General features: G+C 39.4%; 1 protein-coding gene across 1 annotated transcript in view; it reads right to left on the bottom strand.

Annotated features, from left to right (window-relative positions):
* Window positions 1–18327, bottom strand: part of AFF2 (ALF transcription elongation factor 2) — a 640196-nt gene that overhangs the window by 66102 nt on the left and 555767 nt on the right. The window contains exons 9-10 of the mRNA XM_054587889.1: window positions 9247–9406; window positions 601–1608 (exon numbers count right to left, since the gene is read on the bottom strand). Of these exons, the coding sequence (XP_054443864.1) occupies window positions 601–1608; window positions 9247–9406 (1168 nt within the window). The remainder of the gene's footprint in view (window positions 1–600; window positions 1609–9246; window positions 9407–18327) is intronic.

Genomic DNA, 18327 nt, shown 5'->3' with positions numbered 1-18327 from the left:
ATTCTGCATTTCATCTTCTGATTATAATTTTTAGTCCTGGAATTCAGCCCTAACCTCATGCAGGGAAGATTTTCACAAGTCAAGCTGACCACACAGGCTAGGGGACCAAGCAAACTGGGCAGAATATATGTCTAGCAGGACCCAGGATAATCAAAGTGTAATTGGATTGTGGGTATGCTGATGTTTGTTCAGATAAACTAACAAGGCCCAGAGGATGCATTTTGACCTTAGGAACACTTGAGTTCCTTGCTGCTGCTGGGAACTATAGAGTAATGATCTATGAGTCCCAGAAAGCAGGATCTGCTTAAGGGGATGATCACAGGGACTGATTGCCCAAGGAAGGATACTCTTCATATTCTTCTTTCCTACACACTGTAATTGCTTCTGTGACATATTGGATACTCTAGACATTAGCTGCCAAACCCTGATCATTCCTAACATTTCCTCCCTGATCATGTCAAATACACCATTTCCCATGGAAAGCATCATTGCCTTCACCAAAACCTGCAATAAACTCTCATTTGAATCCTTAAAAATAAGACTCAAGGTCAAGTTAGCCAATACTCATGATCAATTGGCAGCCAACATTAAAACACTTACTTTGTGCTTACGCTTGCCTTTAGGTGTGTTTTTTTCAGCATTTGCCCCAGCAATGCGGTGCTTAGGTTTTGAGGTGGTCCCCCTGTGGTCTGTCTTGGCTGGTGCTGCTTGGTGTGAGTTGTGGCCAGGTACTTGAGATAGTAAGTCAAGGTCAATCTTCACCCAGAGATTTCTCAGATTCTCTTGCTCTTGTAGAGGGGATAGAAGCTCAGATTGCATGACAGGGATGGGTGAAAAAGCCAGCTCCTCATTACTGATGAATAAATTGTTATTTCTGCTGCAACTGATTAAGGTGTTGAAGGTCAGGCTAGCACCACAGGTTTCCTTGGATTTGGCAAAATTGCCCCCAGGAACAGTACAAGGAGACAGGACTTTGATCTGCAAGGTTTCTCCCTGATCTGTGTTACAATCAGACATAGATGAATCTGTTTCAATGAGATCCTGGGACTTTGGGGCAATTTTTCCAAGCCCTCTGCATTTATTTTTCTCGGCAGCCAATGCAATGTTAGGCCTTGGTTCTTTTCTAGGGACTGCTTTGTGGGCAGTGGCTTTGTTGCGGCTTCTTGGTGCATCCGGATGCTCCATACTTCCTTTTTCTTTGGGAGTGCTACTGGTTATATTTGGTTTGGGCCAGGTAAACTCATCAATGTTGGTATTCTTATCAAACATTTTGGGCTGTTTTTTCCCAATTGTCTTTTGGGAAGCTGTATCAATAGTTTCTGAAAACTTATTCTTCAAAGCCTTTGCTTCTGGAGTTTTCCGGGTGGGCCGTGGCCAGGCTTTCTCCCTGATGAGACTGAGAAGAGGCCTCTCTTTGGGTTCATCCAGGACCTGGCTGGGGATTGTATTCACTTTGCCCTGGACTTCCATTGGTTGGATGATTGCTGGAGGCACAGAAATAGTCTCCTTGGGTATCTCATTTTGGCCACAAATAAATGATTTGTTCTGGGATGTCACTTTGTTAAGCCACTTATCCAACTGCCACTTGTTGGTTGTGGGCGGCTCAGGCTACAGATTGAGAAACAGCAGCAAGAATCAATTTCACATCTGGGAAAGATTCAGGAGGACCCTCAGTATACTGGTTGTTTGGTGGTAAAAGCTTTGGGTGTTAAGTGACCATTCACACATTTACAAATGCACACACAGAATCTACATTAATCAAATTACCTAAAGAGCCAAATATGCCAAAAACAATCCCCAATATACATATTTAAACTAATTTCCATTCTTCTTATGAAAATATTCTCCACTCTTACAAGGAAGGAAAGAATTATTCACAAGGAGTTTTTTCAGAGACTGTGTAGGGAGGCTTGGTAGGGAAACCTGTTCAAAAAATCCTTTGATGAAACTCATACTCAGCCTCTCACCAGTAAGCAGACGTAATGATCTCCAGTCCTGAAAAGGATGTAAGTGTGCCTCAAGTGTAATTCAAAAGAAAAGGCTTTCCGTCTGCCAGAGTGCCAGTGCTTCCTATATGATGCTATAATTCACTGCAAAAAGAATAAGTGTTTTGTATTTTTACTGAAGGATGAAAATATTTAACTTCTGAAAACCACTACAGTTTCCTTGGTGTATGTGTACATGCATGCTGGCATTAGCATCTGCTCTTAAGCCATAGAAATGATGCATACTCTTCAGGTGCTTGATTCCTAACTCTGGATTCTGCCTGTGGAACTAAAAGAGCCATCATTTTTTTTTATTAGAATTGCTATTCATTTGAAAAACATCAGCTGAGGTTTATGGCATCAGCTAACAGAAGATGACATAATTAAAAACACTTCAGTAGCTATGATTCCAACCTGCACAGGGCAATGGCAGGTAGGGGTCCAGGAAATTGTATTGACTTCCAAAGGTAGCAGCATAACTCTGACATTAAGGGCACTAACTCTGGCAACACACACAGCCTGGTTTAAGTCCTGGCTCTGTCATTGGCTATGTATGAGGTCTTGGGAAAGTTCTTTCTTAACTGCCCATAACCTCATTCTGTCATATGTAAAGTGGCTATAATAATAGCAAGGACCTCAAAGCCTTTTTGTTTTGTTTTGTTTTAGGATGAAATGAGTAAATGTAAGTCAAGATCTTCTCACAGTATTGGCACATCATCGAAATTCAAAACCCATTAGCGAGAGGAATTCGAAGATGGCGGAGGAGTGAATGGGAGTCACGCTGACCTCCTCCCAAGACCAAACTGGAATTGCAACTAAATAGTGGAGAAATCACCTGGAAAACAATGGAACGATAGAGGGAGAGGGGCCTTGGAGCTGTGGACAGGCAGTGGATTCAACTCTCACACATCCTAATAGGTGAGAAGTGCAGTGGAGGCTTGAGAGGGTGGGCTGGGTGCCCACAGGCACTAGCACCAGAGGAACATTGAGATGGCCAGTTGGATCCCCCTGAGAAGAACAGGGTCTGAACCATAAACAGGGACTGCTAGAATACATCAGCTAAAACCAGGAAAACACAGAGACAAAACGCAACCCCAAAAAGCTTAGGGGCACTCTCTGCCAGAGACAGGCAGCTAGGGACACAAAGAGACATATAAAGGGCCAATGCAAAAATTTGCACTGGCACTCACCCTCCTTGACCTCTGGGTAGAGGTCGCAGCAGAGTGGGCTGGTGCCTGGGAAAAGATTGGAGAGGAAAACTTTGTGAAGAGAACTGAGACGGTGCCCGGCGGAGCCCCGGTGATAACTCACCTCCCACTCTGAAGCTACCATCTCGCTCAGGCATAAGGGAGTCAATTAACCTGCTTTTTGTGCGTTCCACACACAGCTTGTGTGCATGTGAGCTGGAGGGCTTAGTGCAGGCAAGCTGGAAGAAATAGAGGATCCCTGGCCAAAGGGGTCGCACAGCTGCATAGAGCCTTGAGGAGAGACTGGAGATGGAGGCATTGGGGAAAGAACGAGAGGAGGAACCAGGGAGTCCCGACTCCCTCCCCTTTCTGTAGTCTCCATTTTAGGCAGGCAAGGTGTGCCCCCAAAAAGACAGAAGTGGATGCTCCTGAGCGAGACGGCCCACGATTACAACATGGTCCGCAGAAATAGTGGATTCCTGGACAAAGGGGTCACAGAACTGCCCAAAGTGAGAGTGAGACACCGACAATATACTCCTGGAAAGCCCAAACAAACAACCCAAGGTCATATGGGGTCAACAACTAACATCATCAGAGGCAGACCCAGAAAGAAAAGTAAAGAAATCATACATACATACATACATACATACATACATACATAAAAAGAGCCGCCTACTACCATAGGAGTTAAATCCACAAAGTCAAGAAATCTAGATGGATCAATTGAAGCAGAAGCAAAAATAAATAAATTAATTGATTACTTCATAGACTCTCACAAAAATGGGAAGAAAAAGATGTTCCCCGCAAATGAAGGAAAAGGGGAATCCCCAGAGAGAGAGCTAAATGAAATAGAGGCAAGGGAACTATCGGATATTGAATTCAAAATAATTGCTCTAAAGAAGCTCAATGAGCTCAACCAGCTAAAAAATAACTATAAGAAACTGCAGAGAAACTATCAGGATCTTAAAGCAAACTATATCAACCGGGAAAAGGACATAGAAACTATCAAGAAGACACAAGAGGTTATGAAGAATACTATTTCTGAATTGAAGAATACTATTTCTGAATTGAAGAGCACAGGAGATGGAATCACGAGCAGGCTGGATGAAGCCAAGGATCAAATCAGTGAGATGGAGGATAAGGTAGAAAAAAGCTCCCAGAAAGAACAGGAAATGGAAAAAAGACTCAAAAAGAATGAAGAGGAATTTAGGGACATGCAGGACAACCTGAAACACAATAATATCTGCATAATAGGGATACGAGAAGGAGAAGAGGAGCAAGGGATAGAGAACCTCTTTGAAAAATTAGCGATGGAAAATTTCCCCAATTTGAAGAGAGAAAAGGTCTCATGGATCTAGGAGGCACAGAGGGCCCCACTCAAGGGGACACAAGGAGGTCCACTCCCAGACAGATCATCATTAAAATGGCAACTATCAAAGACAAAGAGAGAATCCTCAAGGCAACAAGGGAGAAGGAGAAAGTAACATAGAAGGGAGCCCCGATAGGGCTAGGAGCTGACTTCTCAACATAAACACTACAAGCCAGAAGGTATTGGCAACAAATATCCCAAGTAATGAAAAACAAAGGCCTACAACCTAGGCTGCTCAAACCAGCAAGGCTCTCAATCAAAATAGAAGGGGAAATAACGAGTTTACCAGACAAAAAAAAGGATATAAGAATACATCCCTACCAAACCAGCACTACAACATATGCTAAAGGGACTGGTTCAAGAAGATGAAGGAAAAGAGTGAGAAAGAGAAAAACACAGGCACAAAGAGAAAAAATGAATAAGTTTCTATCAGTAATGTCTCAATGTAAATGGAACAAATGCCCCAATCTAAAGACACAGGATAGCTGAATCGATAGGAAAACATGACCCACACATATGCTGCCTACAAGAGACCCACTTCAGAGCAAATGACCTACACAGATTGAAAGTAAAGGGATGGAAAAACAAACTCCAAGCAAATGGGCAAGAGAAGAAAGCAGGGTTTGCAATACTTATATCAAACAAAATAGATTTCAAAACAAAGGCCATAAAAAGAGACCCAGAGAGACACTTTATAATACTTAAAGGAATATTCTATCAAGAAGACATAAATATTGTAAACTTATATGCTCCCAATATACGGGCACCCAAGTATATAAGGAAAATCTTGGACAACTTCAAAAAAGATACAGACAGGAACACACTGGTAGTAGGTGATTTTAACACCCTACTGTCAAAAATGGACAGATCTTCCAAACAAAACATCAATAAGGACATTGTGGAGCTGAATGATGCACTGAATCAAATAGACTTAACTGACATATATAGAACCTTACATCCCAAAGAAGAAAAATACACATTCTTTCCAAACACTCATGGAAGTTTTTAAAAGATACACCACATGATAGGACACAAAGGAAACCTCAGAAAATTCAGGAAAATTGAAATACTACCAAACTTCTCTTGGACGCCAAGGGCTTGAAAATGGAAATCAACCTCAAAGAGAAACTTCAAAAACTTGCAAACTCATGGAGATGGAACAATAGACTATTAAACAATGAATGGGTCAATAATGAGATAAGAGAAGAAATTTAAAAAATTCTGGAAACAAAGGAAAATAAACATACAACAGTCCAAAACCTATGGCACTCAGCAAAAGCAGTCATGAAAGGGAAGTTTATAGCAATACAGGTTTACCTAAGAAAGATAGAAACATTTCAAAGGAAAACCTAACACTACAACTTCAAGAACTGGAGGAACAACCACAAGTAAATCCCAGAGCAAGTAGAAGGAAGGAAATAGTCAAGATTAGACCAGAACTGAATGATATAGAGACGAAAAGAACAGTTCAGAGGATCAACTAATCCAGAAGCTGGTTTTGAAAAGGTAATAAAACTGGCAAGCGTTTAAGCAGACTCATCAAGAAACAAACAGAGAGAAACCAAATATATAATATCAGAAATGGAAGAGGAGAAATAACAACTGATACCACAAAAATAAAAAGGATTGTGAGAAACTACTATGAACAATTATATGCCAAGAAATTTGAAGACCTTGATGAAATGGACAAATTTTTAGAAAAGTATAATCTTCCAACACTGAAGGTGGAAGAAACAGAAAGCTTGAACAGACCGATAACAGCTGGGGAAATTGAAGCAGTAATCTAGAAACTCCCAGCACACAAAAGCCTAGGGCCGGACGGTTTCACAGGAGAATTTTACAAAACATTTAAGGAAGAGCTAACCCCTGACCTTCTCAGATTATTCCAAAAAAAAAAAAAAAAAAAAAAACAAGAGAAGGGAAGACTCCCAGACTCTTTCCTTGAGGCCAGCATCACCTTAATCCCCAAACCAGTAAAGACCCTACAAAGACAGAAAACTACAGGCTAATTTCGCTTACAAACATAGGTGCTAAAATCTTCAACAAAATATTGGCAAACTGCATCCAGTAATACATTGAAAAGATTACCTACCGTGATCAAGTGGGATTCTTCCCAGGGATGCTGGGATGGTTCAATATACACAAGTCAATAAACATAATACATCACATAAATGAAAGAAAAGACAATAACCAAATGATCATCTGGATAGAGGTAGAAAAAGCATTCGATAAAGTACAGTACCATTTATGATCAAACCACTCAGCAAAATGGGAATAAATGGGACATTCCTCAACGTAATAAAGGCCATATATGAAAAACCTACAACCAATATCATACTCAATGGAAAAAAAAAAAACTTACAGCTTTCTCACTAATATTGGGAACATGACAAGAATGTCCGCTTTCACCACTTCTTTTCAACATGATATTGGAGGTCCTAGCCACAGTGGTCAGACAAGAAAAAGAAATAAAATGCATCCAAATAGGAAAGGAGGAAGTAAAGCTATCATTGTTTGCAGATGACATGATAGTGTACATAGAGAACCCTGTAGACTCTACCAAAAAACTCCTCAACCTAATAAGTGAATTTGGGAAAACAGCAGGATACAAAGTCAATGTTCAGAAATCAAAGGCATTTTTGTACACCAGCAATGAAATAGAAGAAGAAATCAGGAAAAAAAATCCCATTCGATATAGAAACAAGATAAATAAAGTACCTAGGAATAAATTTAACCAAGGCAGTTTAAAGATCTGCATGCAGAAAACTATACAACATTGAAGAAAGAAATTAAGGAAGACACAAATAAATGGAATCATATACCATGCTCATGGATTGGAAGAATTAATATCATCAAAATATCCATACTACCCAAAGCAATTTATAGATTTGATGCAATTCCTATTAAGATACCAATGGCATATTTTGCAGAAACAGAACAGACTTTTCAAAAATTTATATGGAACCATAAGTGACTCCAAATAGCCATAGCAATTTTGAGAAAGACAAAGTAGGAGGGTTCACAATACCGGACTTCAAATTATACTACAAAGCCAGTATACTCAAAACAATCTCATACTGGCACAAGAACAGAACCACAGACCTATGGAACAGAATAGAAAGCCCAGAAATAAGCCCAGGTCTATATGGGCAACTAATATTTGACAAAGGGGGAAGAAGCCTAAAATGGAGCAATAATAGCCTCTTCAACAAATGGTGTTGGGAGAGCTAGAGGGCTACATAGGAAAAAATTAAATTGGATCATCAGCTGACACCATACACAAAAGTAAACTCAAGATGGATAAAATACTTAAATATAAGTCGCAACACCATCAAAGTCCTATAGGAGAACATAGGCAGGAAACTCTCAGATATCCCACGCAGCATTTTTTTTTTACCGATATGTCTCCAGGGCAAGGGACATAAAGGAGAGAATAAACAAGTGGGACCTCATCAAAATAAGAAGCTTCTGCATGGCAAAAGAAAACATCAGCAAAATGAAAAGGGAGCCAACCCTATGGGAAAATAGATTTGCTAATGATATAACAGATAAATGTTTCACCTCCAAGATGTATAAAGAACTCATTCGACTCCACTCCAAGAAGAGAAACGATCCAATCAAAAAATGGGCAAAGGACCTGGGCAGATGCTTTTCCAAGGAGGAGATACAGAGGGCCCAGAGGCATTTGAAAGGATGCTCAGCATCACTAGCCATCAGAGAAATGCAGATCAAAACCACCATGAGGTACCACCTCACACCGGTCAAAATGGCCCTCATAAACAGATCAACAAACAACAGGTGCTGGTGAGGCTATGGAGAAAAGGGAACCCTAGTCCACTGTTGGTGGGAATGCAGACTGGTGCAGCCATTGTGGAAAGCAGTGTGGAATTTCCTCAGAAAGCTGAAAATGGAACTGCCTTTTGATCCAGCGATTCCCCTGCTGGGACTATACCCTGAGAACACCCAAACGCCAATACAGAAGAACCTATGCACCCCAATGTTCACAGCAGCACAATTTACAATAGCCAAGTGTTGGAAGCAACCTAAATGCCCATCAGTAGATGATTGGATCAAAAAGTGATAGTACATATACACAATGGAATACTATGCAGCAGAAAGAAAAAAAAGAAGTACTAAACTTTGCGACAGCATGGATGGAACTGGAGAGCATCATGCTAAGCGAAATAAACCAGGGGGCGAAAGAGAAATACCATATGATCTCACCTATCAGCGGAACCTAACCAACAATACAAAGATGCAAGGAAAATATGACCAGCAACACTGAAAGGAAAAGAAATCAACAGAGACAAGAGGGAAGGAGTGGGGGCGGCGGAAAAGGAAGAGAAGGGGAAAGTCAAGGAACATATAGCAAGGACTCATGGACAAAACCAAAGGGGAAGAGCTGAGGGAGGGAAGGAGGGAGGGGGCAAGGGAAAGTGGTGGGGGGTAGGCAGAGTCAAATATATTTAAAAAATAAATAAATAAAAAAGTAAAAATAAAAATTAATAAAAATAAAAAGATACGAGTAGTGTTCGATGAGTTCTGAAGCTGATGAGTACCCAGGTATGACTGTACCTGAATTCTTTTGTCAATTCTTATTGTGCTAAAATAATTATTGTGCTGAAAGTGTGTGCATGTCTGTGTTTCTGGGGTACTGCCTTGATGACAGGCAGATCGTGGTTGTGGCACTGGCCATCTCACCCACCTCTGGAGTGGCCACATGAGGCAACTCATTGGATTCGCTGTCTGTGGTGCTGCTTTCAGTCTCTGAGTCAGTCTCTGAGCTGCTCTCTGAGTCACTGGAGCTGCCAGATCCCCCAGTGGCTTGCACTGCAGTTGGGAGCTGAGGTGTCCTCAAGAGTGGGCTGAAAGAAAAATAACGTCATTCATTGCCTTCTTTAGTGTCAAGATATTTGTAAGAGCTCAGTTCAGCATAAGGACCTATGATTTTTGGTACATAGGCAGAGTGAAACATTCTGTCCCAATTTACAAATCGGAAACATGATCCTTAGTGAGGGGCCCATGATCAAAGGTTTCATTAAAAGCAGATCTATTTGTGTCCAAGTTCCTGGGGTTTCATCACAATTACTTCCTTTCCAAGAAAGCCTTGCCTTCCTCACTCCACATGAAAAATTTAAGCCAAGGTTGCACGCAGATACAGATGCACAGTCTTACATTCTTAATAGTCCCATTTTTTCCAGTTAAGATAATTTTTATTTTCTGTTGCCATCTTTTTCAGAAACCCATAAGTTTTTCAAGGGACTATGATCTTAGCATACACACAGTACAGTCCTCTCACCAAGAAGGGATGAGTTGAATCCTCATTTTAATCAGAGGGAACTGAGGTCCAGAGCCGGGCGTGGCTTGCCTCTGTCTCATAGCTAGTTAGAAAAGTGAGAATACAACAATACTCTCCAAGTTCCCTCAACAGTAGAGGCTATATAAAGCATATTCACTGCAGGTGCCCAGCTCCAAACACCCAGAATCCCGCATCCAGCACCAGGGTGACCAGAGTTGACTGCATGAATAAGCAAATGAGAAGATGTACTTCTCATATTCCTCCACCATAATTGTTTGTAAACACTTTGTAAAACTCTTACCAGTAGGTATGATCATAAAGCACTAACCATCTCTAATGATTGATTTTAAATTTGTAAAGCTGACAAGCAAAACATTTGAAAGATGATACCATTTGTCACTCTGCCTTTATTGACAATCAATGCTCTTCCTTAGTAATAATTTGCTCTCTGTGTCCCACCACGAATCACTCTCACATGTCCTTGTCACACTGTGGTGTGTCATCATCTTTCTCTCTCCTTTAGCTCATTGTCTCTTTATAATGAGTTTTGCTCTGTTTTCGCTCAGAAATGGGGGTCTAAACATGGGGGAGGGTTCTTATCTCTCTGTATCTTCATCAAAACCCCTTTTTGTTAATCATGGTGAAGGGTGGGCTGGGGGCTACAGGGCATTCACTGATGTGCTGTGGCTAGCCCACTGATCTGCCTGGCTGGCCAGCAGAAGCTTACTGCCTCTCACACTTCCAGATCCCTTCCTGGCTGTTTCCAACTCAGCTGAGTCAGGAGATTGTAGGCCTAATCCTGGAAGACACCTTATCCTACAGCTTTACCCTCAACCTGGAGAAAGATGTTCCCCAAGGACCCGTCTTCCCAATACTCTGTAAGCATAGAGCATTATTTCTTGTCTGTCCCCACCCCACAGGCTAATAGGATCCTATTCAACTTCAAAATGAGACCTTTTGAGCTCTGAGCTGGATCCATACTCAGCTGCTGCTTAAGAGGGTTCCAGATACCACTAAAACCAGCATGGACTCCTTATCAGACATTATCCAATGTAGAAAGCCTTTTCTTTACATGTACCTTGTGTCCATAAAGATGTCCCCTTAATTCCCCAAGGAGGAATATCTTTCATATAGCAAAAGCTCATTTTATTTTTTAATTATTAAATCATGTTGATTCTATTACAGTTGTTTCAATTTTTTCCTCTTTGCCCTCCTCCACCCATTCCACCCTGCCACACCCTCCCACAGTCAATTCCCACTCTGTTGTACATGTCCATGGGCCATTCATACATGTTCTTTGTCTAGTCCCTTCCCATTCTTTCCACCATTGTCCTTCTTCCCCATCCCCTCTACTCACGTTCAGTCTGCTCCATGCTTCCATGCCAGTGGTTTATTTTGTTCATTGGTTTATTTTGTTGAATAGATTCGACTTACAGTGAGGAGTTCATATGGTATTTATCTTTAACTGACTGGCTAATTTCACTGAGCATAATCTCCAGTTCCATCCATGTTGTCACAAAAGATAGGAGTTAGTTCTTTCTTTATTTTTAAAAAATGCAGATTGTTTTGATTAATTTATTTATTTAAATGTCAAGATTATAAAATATTATAAAATATTAAAAAATTAAATCCATTATAAAGTCTCAGCAATTAAAACAACATAACACCAGCACAGAAATAATCAAGCAGATCAATGAAATCGAATGAGTATTCTAGAAACAAATGTATGTATCTAACAATGTAATATATCATTAAATTGATATTTCAAACCAATGGGGAAAATAAGGCTTATTCAAAAAATAAGATGCATGGACCACTATTACTTGAAATAAAAAAAAATATAGAGAGCCCTATTTCACAGAATATACAAAAAATATTCAGGTGAGTTAAAAATCAATATGAAAAATATAAGGACTTTTAGGAGAAAATACAAAATTATATTTTCTTACTCTGAAGCTAAATATTCAAACCCAGAAGCTATAAAGTAAAATATTGACAATATGACTATATTAAACATTCGAGACTATATAGTAATATACATACAAAAAAGTTAAAGGACAAGCAATAAATAGGAAAATATTTACAACACATCTAAAAAAGGGTTAATAGTTTTTTTTTTTTAATTTTTTAGGAAAAAGTTATACAAACATTTAGTCAAAAATGGATAAAGAATACCAAAAAGTCATTTAAAGCTTTTTAAAAATAACAGAAATAGGCAAGAAATATACAAAACAGGTTTAGTTTCAACAAAGAATTAAGTAACAATTAAAATAACACATCACTGTCACAATCAGATGAATAAGTATTAAAAATATTGGTAATATCAAGTATTGGTGACTGTGAAGGGAACTGAGTATTCATAGACATTTTCTTCATCATCTTAAATCAGTACTTTTAGCATATATTGTAATGCTGGTTTCGTGGAGGTGTATTCTTCTAGCCTTCTTTTCTCTGGGAAACTCCTTATTTCACCTTTCATTTGAATTGAGAGCTTTGCTGGGTAGAGCAGTCTTGGTTGCAGGCCTTTGCTTTTCATGATTTGGAATATTTCTTGCCATTCCCTCTGTCTTGTAGTGTTTCTCTTGAAAAGTCAGCTGCTAGCCGTACTGGGGCTCCCTTATATGTTACTATCTCTTTCTCCCTTACTTCCTTTAAGAGTCTCTGCTTGTCCTGATATCTGCCGTTTTAATCATGGTGTATCTTGGAGTGGGCCTCATTGGGTTCCTCTTGAATGGGACCCTCTGTGCTTCCTTGAGTTTTGTGACTTTTTCTCTCCTGCAATTACGGAACTTTTCCATCATGACTTTTTCAAACAGGTTCTCTATCCCTTACTCCTCTTCTTCTCCTTCTGGTATCCCTATTATATGGATATTATTATGTTTCAGGTTTTCCTGCATGTCCTTAAATGCTTCTTCATTATTTTTGAGATTTTTCCCCCATTTTCCTGCTTTTTATGGGAGCTTTTTTCTGCCTTATCCTCCAGCCTGCTGATTCATTCCTCTGTTTCATCTAGCCAGCTTTTGATTCCTTTTTCTGTGTTCTTCAATTCAGAAATGGTATTCTTCCTTCCCTCTTGCCATTTGCTAAGTAAATTGTATCTGTAAATACAGTTGTCTGCTTATTAATACCAAGAAATTAGAGGAAGCAGAAGAAATATAGGACTATATCTCCTGGAAAAAATGTCTCTGTGTGTGTTTGTATCTCTTCGTAAGTCCAATAGTTCAAATTAGTGCAGAGCATCAGCAGTACTGAGACTACTGGATGGTGGATTGAGAGATAAGATCTAACTCATACTTAGCTAGTACTTTCAACTTAAAAGGTTGTTTCTTACTTTTCTTTCATATTTATGCATTAATTTCAGATTTCTAAAAAAATTATTGATGATCAATTACAGTTTTTCTCCATTGATCTCTCCTGCCCTGCCTAGCCCCTTCACATTCAATTCTCCCAACCCCTGTTGTCTTTGTCCATTGGTCCTTTATACATGTTCGTTAACTTAACCCTTCCCCTTCTTAACCCCATTATATCCCTCCCCCACCCTTATGGTCATTGTCAGGTTATTCTTTATTTCTGTGTCTCTGGTTCCATTTTGCTACATTGTTTGTTGTGTTGATAAGGTTCCAATTATAGGTGAAAACATATTATATTTGTCTTTCACCTCCTGGTTTATTTCACTTAATATAATACTCTCTAGTTCCATCCATGCTATCATGAAGGGTAGGAGCCACTTCTTTCTTTGTGCAGCATAGTATTCCATTGTGTAAATGTACCATAGTTTTTTGATCCAATCATTTACAGATGGAGACTTAGGCAGTTTCCAATATTTGGCTATTGAAAATAATGCTGCTATTAACATTGGGATGCTTCGGTTCTTTTCAAATGGTATTTCAGGATACTTAGGGCATAATTCCAGCAGTGGAATCTCCAGGTCAAAGGCAGTTATATTTTTATTTTTTAAAGGAAATTCCACACTGTTTTCCACAGTGGCTGCAACAGAATACCTTTCCACTAACAGTGTACTAGGGTTCCCTTTTCTCCATAACCTCGCTAGCACTTGTTCTTTGTTAATTTGTTTACAATAGTAATTCTGACCTGCATGAAGTGGTATCTCATCGTGGTTTAAATTTGCATCTCTCTATGCTTAGTGGTGTTCAGCATCCTTACACATGTCTCTGGAGCCTCTGTATCTCCTTCTTGGAGAAGTGTCTGTTTAGGTCCTTTGCCCATTTTTTTTAATGGGCTTGTTTGTCTTTTTAGTGTGGAGTTGTGAGCATTCTTTATGTATTTTGGAGATAAAACCCTTGTCTGAGGTATCATTGGCAAATATATTTTCTCATATGTTTGATTCCCTTTTCATTTTGCTGATGTTTTCTTAGTCATGCAGAATATTTTTAGTTTGATGTAGTCCTGTTGGGAAACGCCCGGCCTGTTTTCATAAGCTGTAATTCTGCCGTCAGGCTGGAGGGCCCCAAGGGTGGAAATAATCAGGAGGCCTCAGAGAAAGCAGGCTCCTGAGGAGACTTGGCCTGTTCCCCTCTGGCAGGGACTTAGCCCCTGACTCTCTGCTTTGCCTTCGAGGGCCAATAGCCATCAACAGGTAAGTTACCTCAAGCTGAGGTATATGACCTAAGACAGGTATTGGCCGATATTGTCAGCAGACCAGAAATTGGGGGACATGGAGAAGGGGCAAAAAGGCCCCCACACCTCTTGACTTGGCTTGGACATGGCTGGAGTCTTCATTACAGTTGAGAAGCAGTCTCCTTATCTCTTGGTGGTCCCCTTCCCACCCTGGCTAAGGCTTGAAACAATGCGGGAGTCAGCTGTAAATCAGGTCTGGGGGTTGCCAAGGAAATCAAGTCTAAAAGTAATTTATTTAAAATGTGCTTTGTTCTTTCCTCAGATCTCTGGCCAGCTCATGCTGTGAAGGACATTTACATTATTTACACCCCTTACCTTGTTAAGACATTTGCTTTATTTACACCTTTTACCCTATATCTTTAAGGTGCCTTTAAGTCTACTTTCCCCTTATTTATAATCTCTATTATTGATTCTAGTCTCCTCTCAGAAACATGTAGATCAGTAAATTCCTGTCACTTGTTTTCTTAAAACTATCTGTTCTCTGTGAAACTTAACTTGCTAATGTAACGAGTGTACACATGCATTCCTGTTACCTAGCCCACTGATAAGTTTTTCAATAAAAGCCTTGGAACAAAGGACAGCAGGGCCTTCCCCACTAGGGGGATGTAACACAGCCTTATCCAGTGAGAGGGAAGCCCCCCCTCGGCTCTCCCAGCAAACAGAGAAGTGTTTGAGACGTTATCTGTTTTATTCCCTTCATCCGTGACAACCCCAGAATGGGCTCTACGGGTTTCGGAGCCCTGCTCCCACTTCAGCTGGCCCCAGCCAGTTTCCCTCACGTTTCAGGGAGCACTGAGCTCTCTGCAGCGCTCCTCGGTGGTGGCACGCCCCTATAGCTGCCACGCAGTGCAACATAGTCCTATAGGTTTATTCTTTTATATACCTTGCTCTAGTGGGTACATAGGTGAAAATATTGCTGTGTGGGATACCTGAAATTTTCCTGCTTATTTTCTCCTCTAGGACTTTTATAGTGTCACAACTTATATTCAAGTCCTTTTGTCCATCTTGAGTTTATTTTGGTGTATGGTGTAAGTTGGTGGTCAAGTTTCATTTTTTTGCATGTAGCTGTCCAGCTCTCCCAACACCACTTGTTGAAGAGGCTATTTTTACTCCATTTTATGCTCCTGCCCACTTTGTCAATTATTAATATATCATAAAGTAACAGATTTATTTCTGGGCTTTTTATTGTGTTCCATTGTTCTATGTGTCTGTTCTTATGCCACTATCAGACTATTTTGATTAGAATGGCTTTACAATATACTTTCTAATCAAGTATTGCAAGCTCTCCTACTTTGTTCTTCTTTCTTAAAATTACTGAGGGAATTTGGGGTCATTGGCTTCCATATAAATTTTTTGAAATATTTCTTCTACATATATGAAATATGTCCTTGGAATTTTAGTGAAGATTTCATTGAATCTATAAATTGCTTTGCATAGTGTAGACATTTTAATGATGTTAATTCTTCCAATCCATGAAAATGGTATATCTTCCATTTATTTGTGTCTTCTATAATTTCTTTCTTCAATGTTGTGTAGTTTTTTGAGTACAGGTCTTTAACCTCCTTACTTAGGTTTATTCCTCAGGATTTTATTTGTCTTGTTGCTAGAGTAAATAGTTTTTTTTTTTTCAAATAATTGTTTTTAATATATCATTGTTGGTGTACAAAAATTATTTTGACTTCTGAATATTGACTTTGTATCCTGCCATTTTGCCAAATTCACTAAATAGGTTGAGTAGTGTTATGTTTTTAAATTGATGTTTAAGTATAGTTTCTCCATTTTCCAACCAGTACTTCCCCCACACCTCCCATCCCCACTTCCAACCCTGGATCCTTCCCACTTTTGGCTTTGTCTATGTATTTTATACATGTTTCTTGTTTACCTTTCTCCTTTTCCCCCCTGTAATCCCCTCCTCACCTCCTCTGGTCACTGTCAGTCTGTTCTTTATTTCAATGACTCTGGTTGCATTTTGTTTGCTTGTTTGTTCTGTTGATTAAGTTCCACTTATAGGTGAAATTATATGGTATTTGTCTTTCCCTACCCAGCATATTTCACTTAGCATAACACTCTCCACATCCTTTCATGCTGTCCTAAAGGGTAGGACCTCCTTCTTCCTTTCTGCTGCATAGTATCCCATTGTGTAAGTATACCATAGTTTCCATAGTTTTTTGATACACTCATTTGCTGATGGGCACTTAGGTTTCTTCCAGCACTTGGCTATTGTAACTTGCACTGCTATGAATATTGGGTGCATAGGTTCTTTTGAATTGGTGTTTCAGGATTCTTAGGGCATAATCCCAGCAGTGGAATTGTTGGGTCAAAAAGCAGTTCCATCTTCAGTTTTTTTAGGAAATTCCAAACTGTTTTCCACAGTGGCTGCACCAGTCTGCATTCCCACCAACAATGTACTAGGGTTCCCTTTTCTCCACAGCTTCGCCAGCACTTGTTTGTAGATTTGGTTATGATGGTCATTCTGACCTGTGTGAATTGGTATCTCATTGTGGTTTTAATTTGCATTTCTGTGATGGATAGTGATGCTGCTCATCCTTTCATATGTCCCTGGGCCCTGTGTATGTCCTCCTTGGAGAAGTGTCTGTTCAGGTCCTTTGCCCACTTCTCAATTGGATTGTTTGTCTTCCTGGAGTGGATTTGTGTGAGTTTTTTAATATATTTTGGAGATCAATCCCTTTTCTGAGGTATCATTAGCAAATATATTTCCCATATGGTTGGTTCCCTTTTCATTTTGCTGATGTTTCTTTAGCTGTGCAGAAGCTTTTTATTTTGATGATGTTCCATATGTTTTTTTCTTTATATCCTGTGCTCTAGGGGACATGTCAGTGAATGTTTTGCTACATGGAATATCTGAAGTTCTCATGCCTATTCTCTCTAATAAAATCTTTATGGGTTTTGAGACTTATATTTAAGACTTTCATCCACCTTGAGTTTATTTTGGTGTACGGTATAAGTTGGTGGTCAAGTTTCAATTTTTTGCATTTATCTGTCCAGGTCTCCCAACACCATTTATTGAAGGGGCTATTTTTACTCAATTTTATGGTCTGCCTCCTTTGTCAAATATTAATTGACCGTAGAGTCATGGATTTATTTCTTGGTTCTCTATCTTGTTCCTCTTGTCTATGTATTTGTTTTTATGCCAGTACTAGACTCTTTTTATTATAGTAGCCTTGTAGTATAGTTTGATATTGGGTATTGTGATCCCTCTGACTTTGTTACTCTTTCTCAAGATTGCTGCGGCTATTCAGGGTCATTTCTGGTTTCATATAATTTTTTGAAATTTTTTTTTCTTTACATGTAAAATATGTCATTTGTACTGTAACGGAGATTATGTTGGATCTAGAAATTTCTTTGCGTAGTGTGAACACTTTGATAACATTTATTCTTCCAGTCCGTGAGCATGGTATATGCTTCCATTCATTTGTATTGGTTTAATTTCTTTCTTCAGTGTTGTGTAGTTTTCTGAATATAAATCTTTTATCTTCTTCGTAATGTTTATTCCTAGATACTAATTTTTTTCCTTGTTGCTATAGCAAATGGGACTTTTTTCCTGATTTCTGAGTCTGATTATCTCAGTGTATAAAAATGCCTTCGATTTCTGAATATTGACATTGCATCCTGCTGTTTTGCCAAATTCATTGATTAGGTCGAGTATTTTTTTGGTGGAAGTTGTAGGGTTTCCTAGGTACACTGTCATGTCATTGGCAAAGAAGGACAGTTTTACTTCCTCTTTCCAATTTGTATGCTATTTATTTATTTTTCTTGTCTGATCACTGTGGCTAGAACGTCCAATACTATGCTGAATAGATGTGGTGAAAACAGACCCCTTTGTGTCTT

Source organism: Pteronotus mesoamericanus, unplaced genomic scaffold (assembly GCF_021234165.1).
Source record: "Pteronotus mesoamericanus isolate MK-2021 breed Mesoamerican mustached bat unplaced genomic scaffold, CSHL_Meso_final scaffold_12, whole genome shotgun sequence".
In the NCBI taxonomy this organism is placed as follows: Eukaryota; Metazoa; Chordata; class Mammalia; order Chiroptera; family Mormoopidae; genus Pteronotus; species Pteronotus mesoamericanus.
The sequence above is the reverse complement of the archived record's forward strand: the minus strand, read 5'-3'. Positions and strand labels throughout refer to the sequence as shown.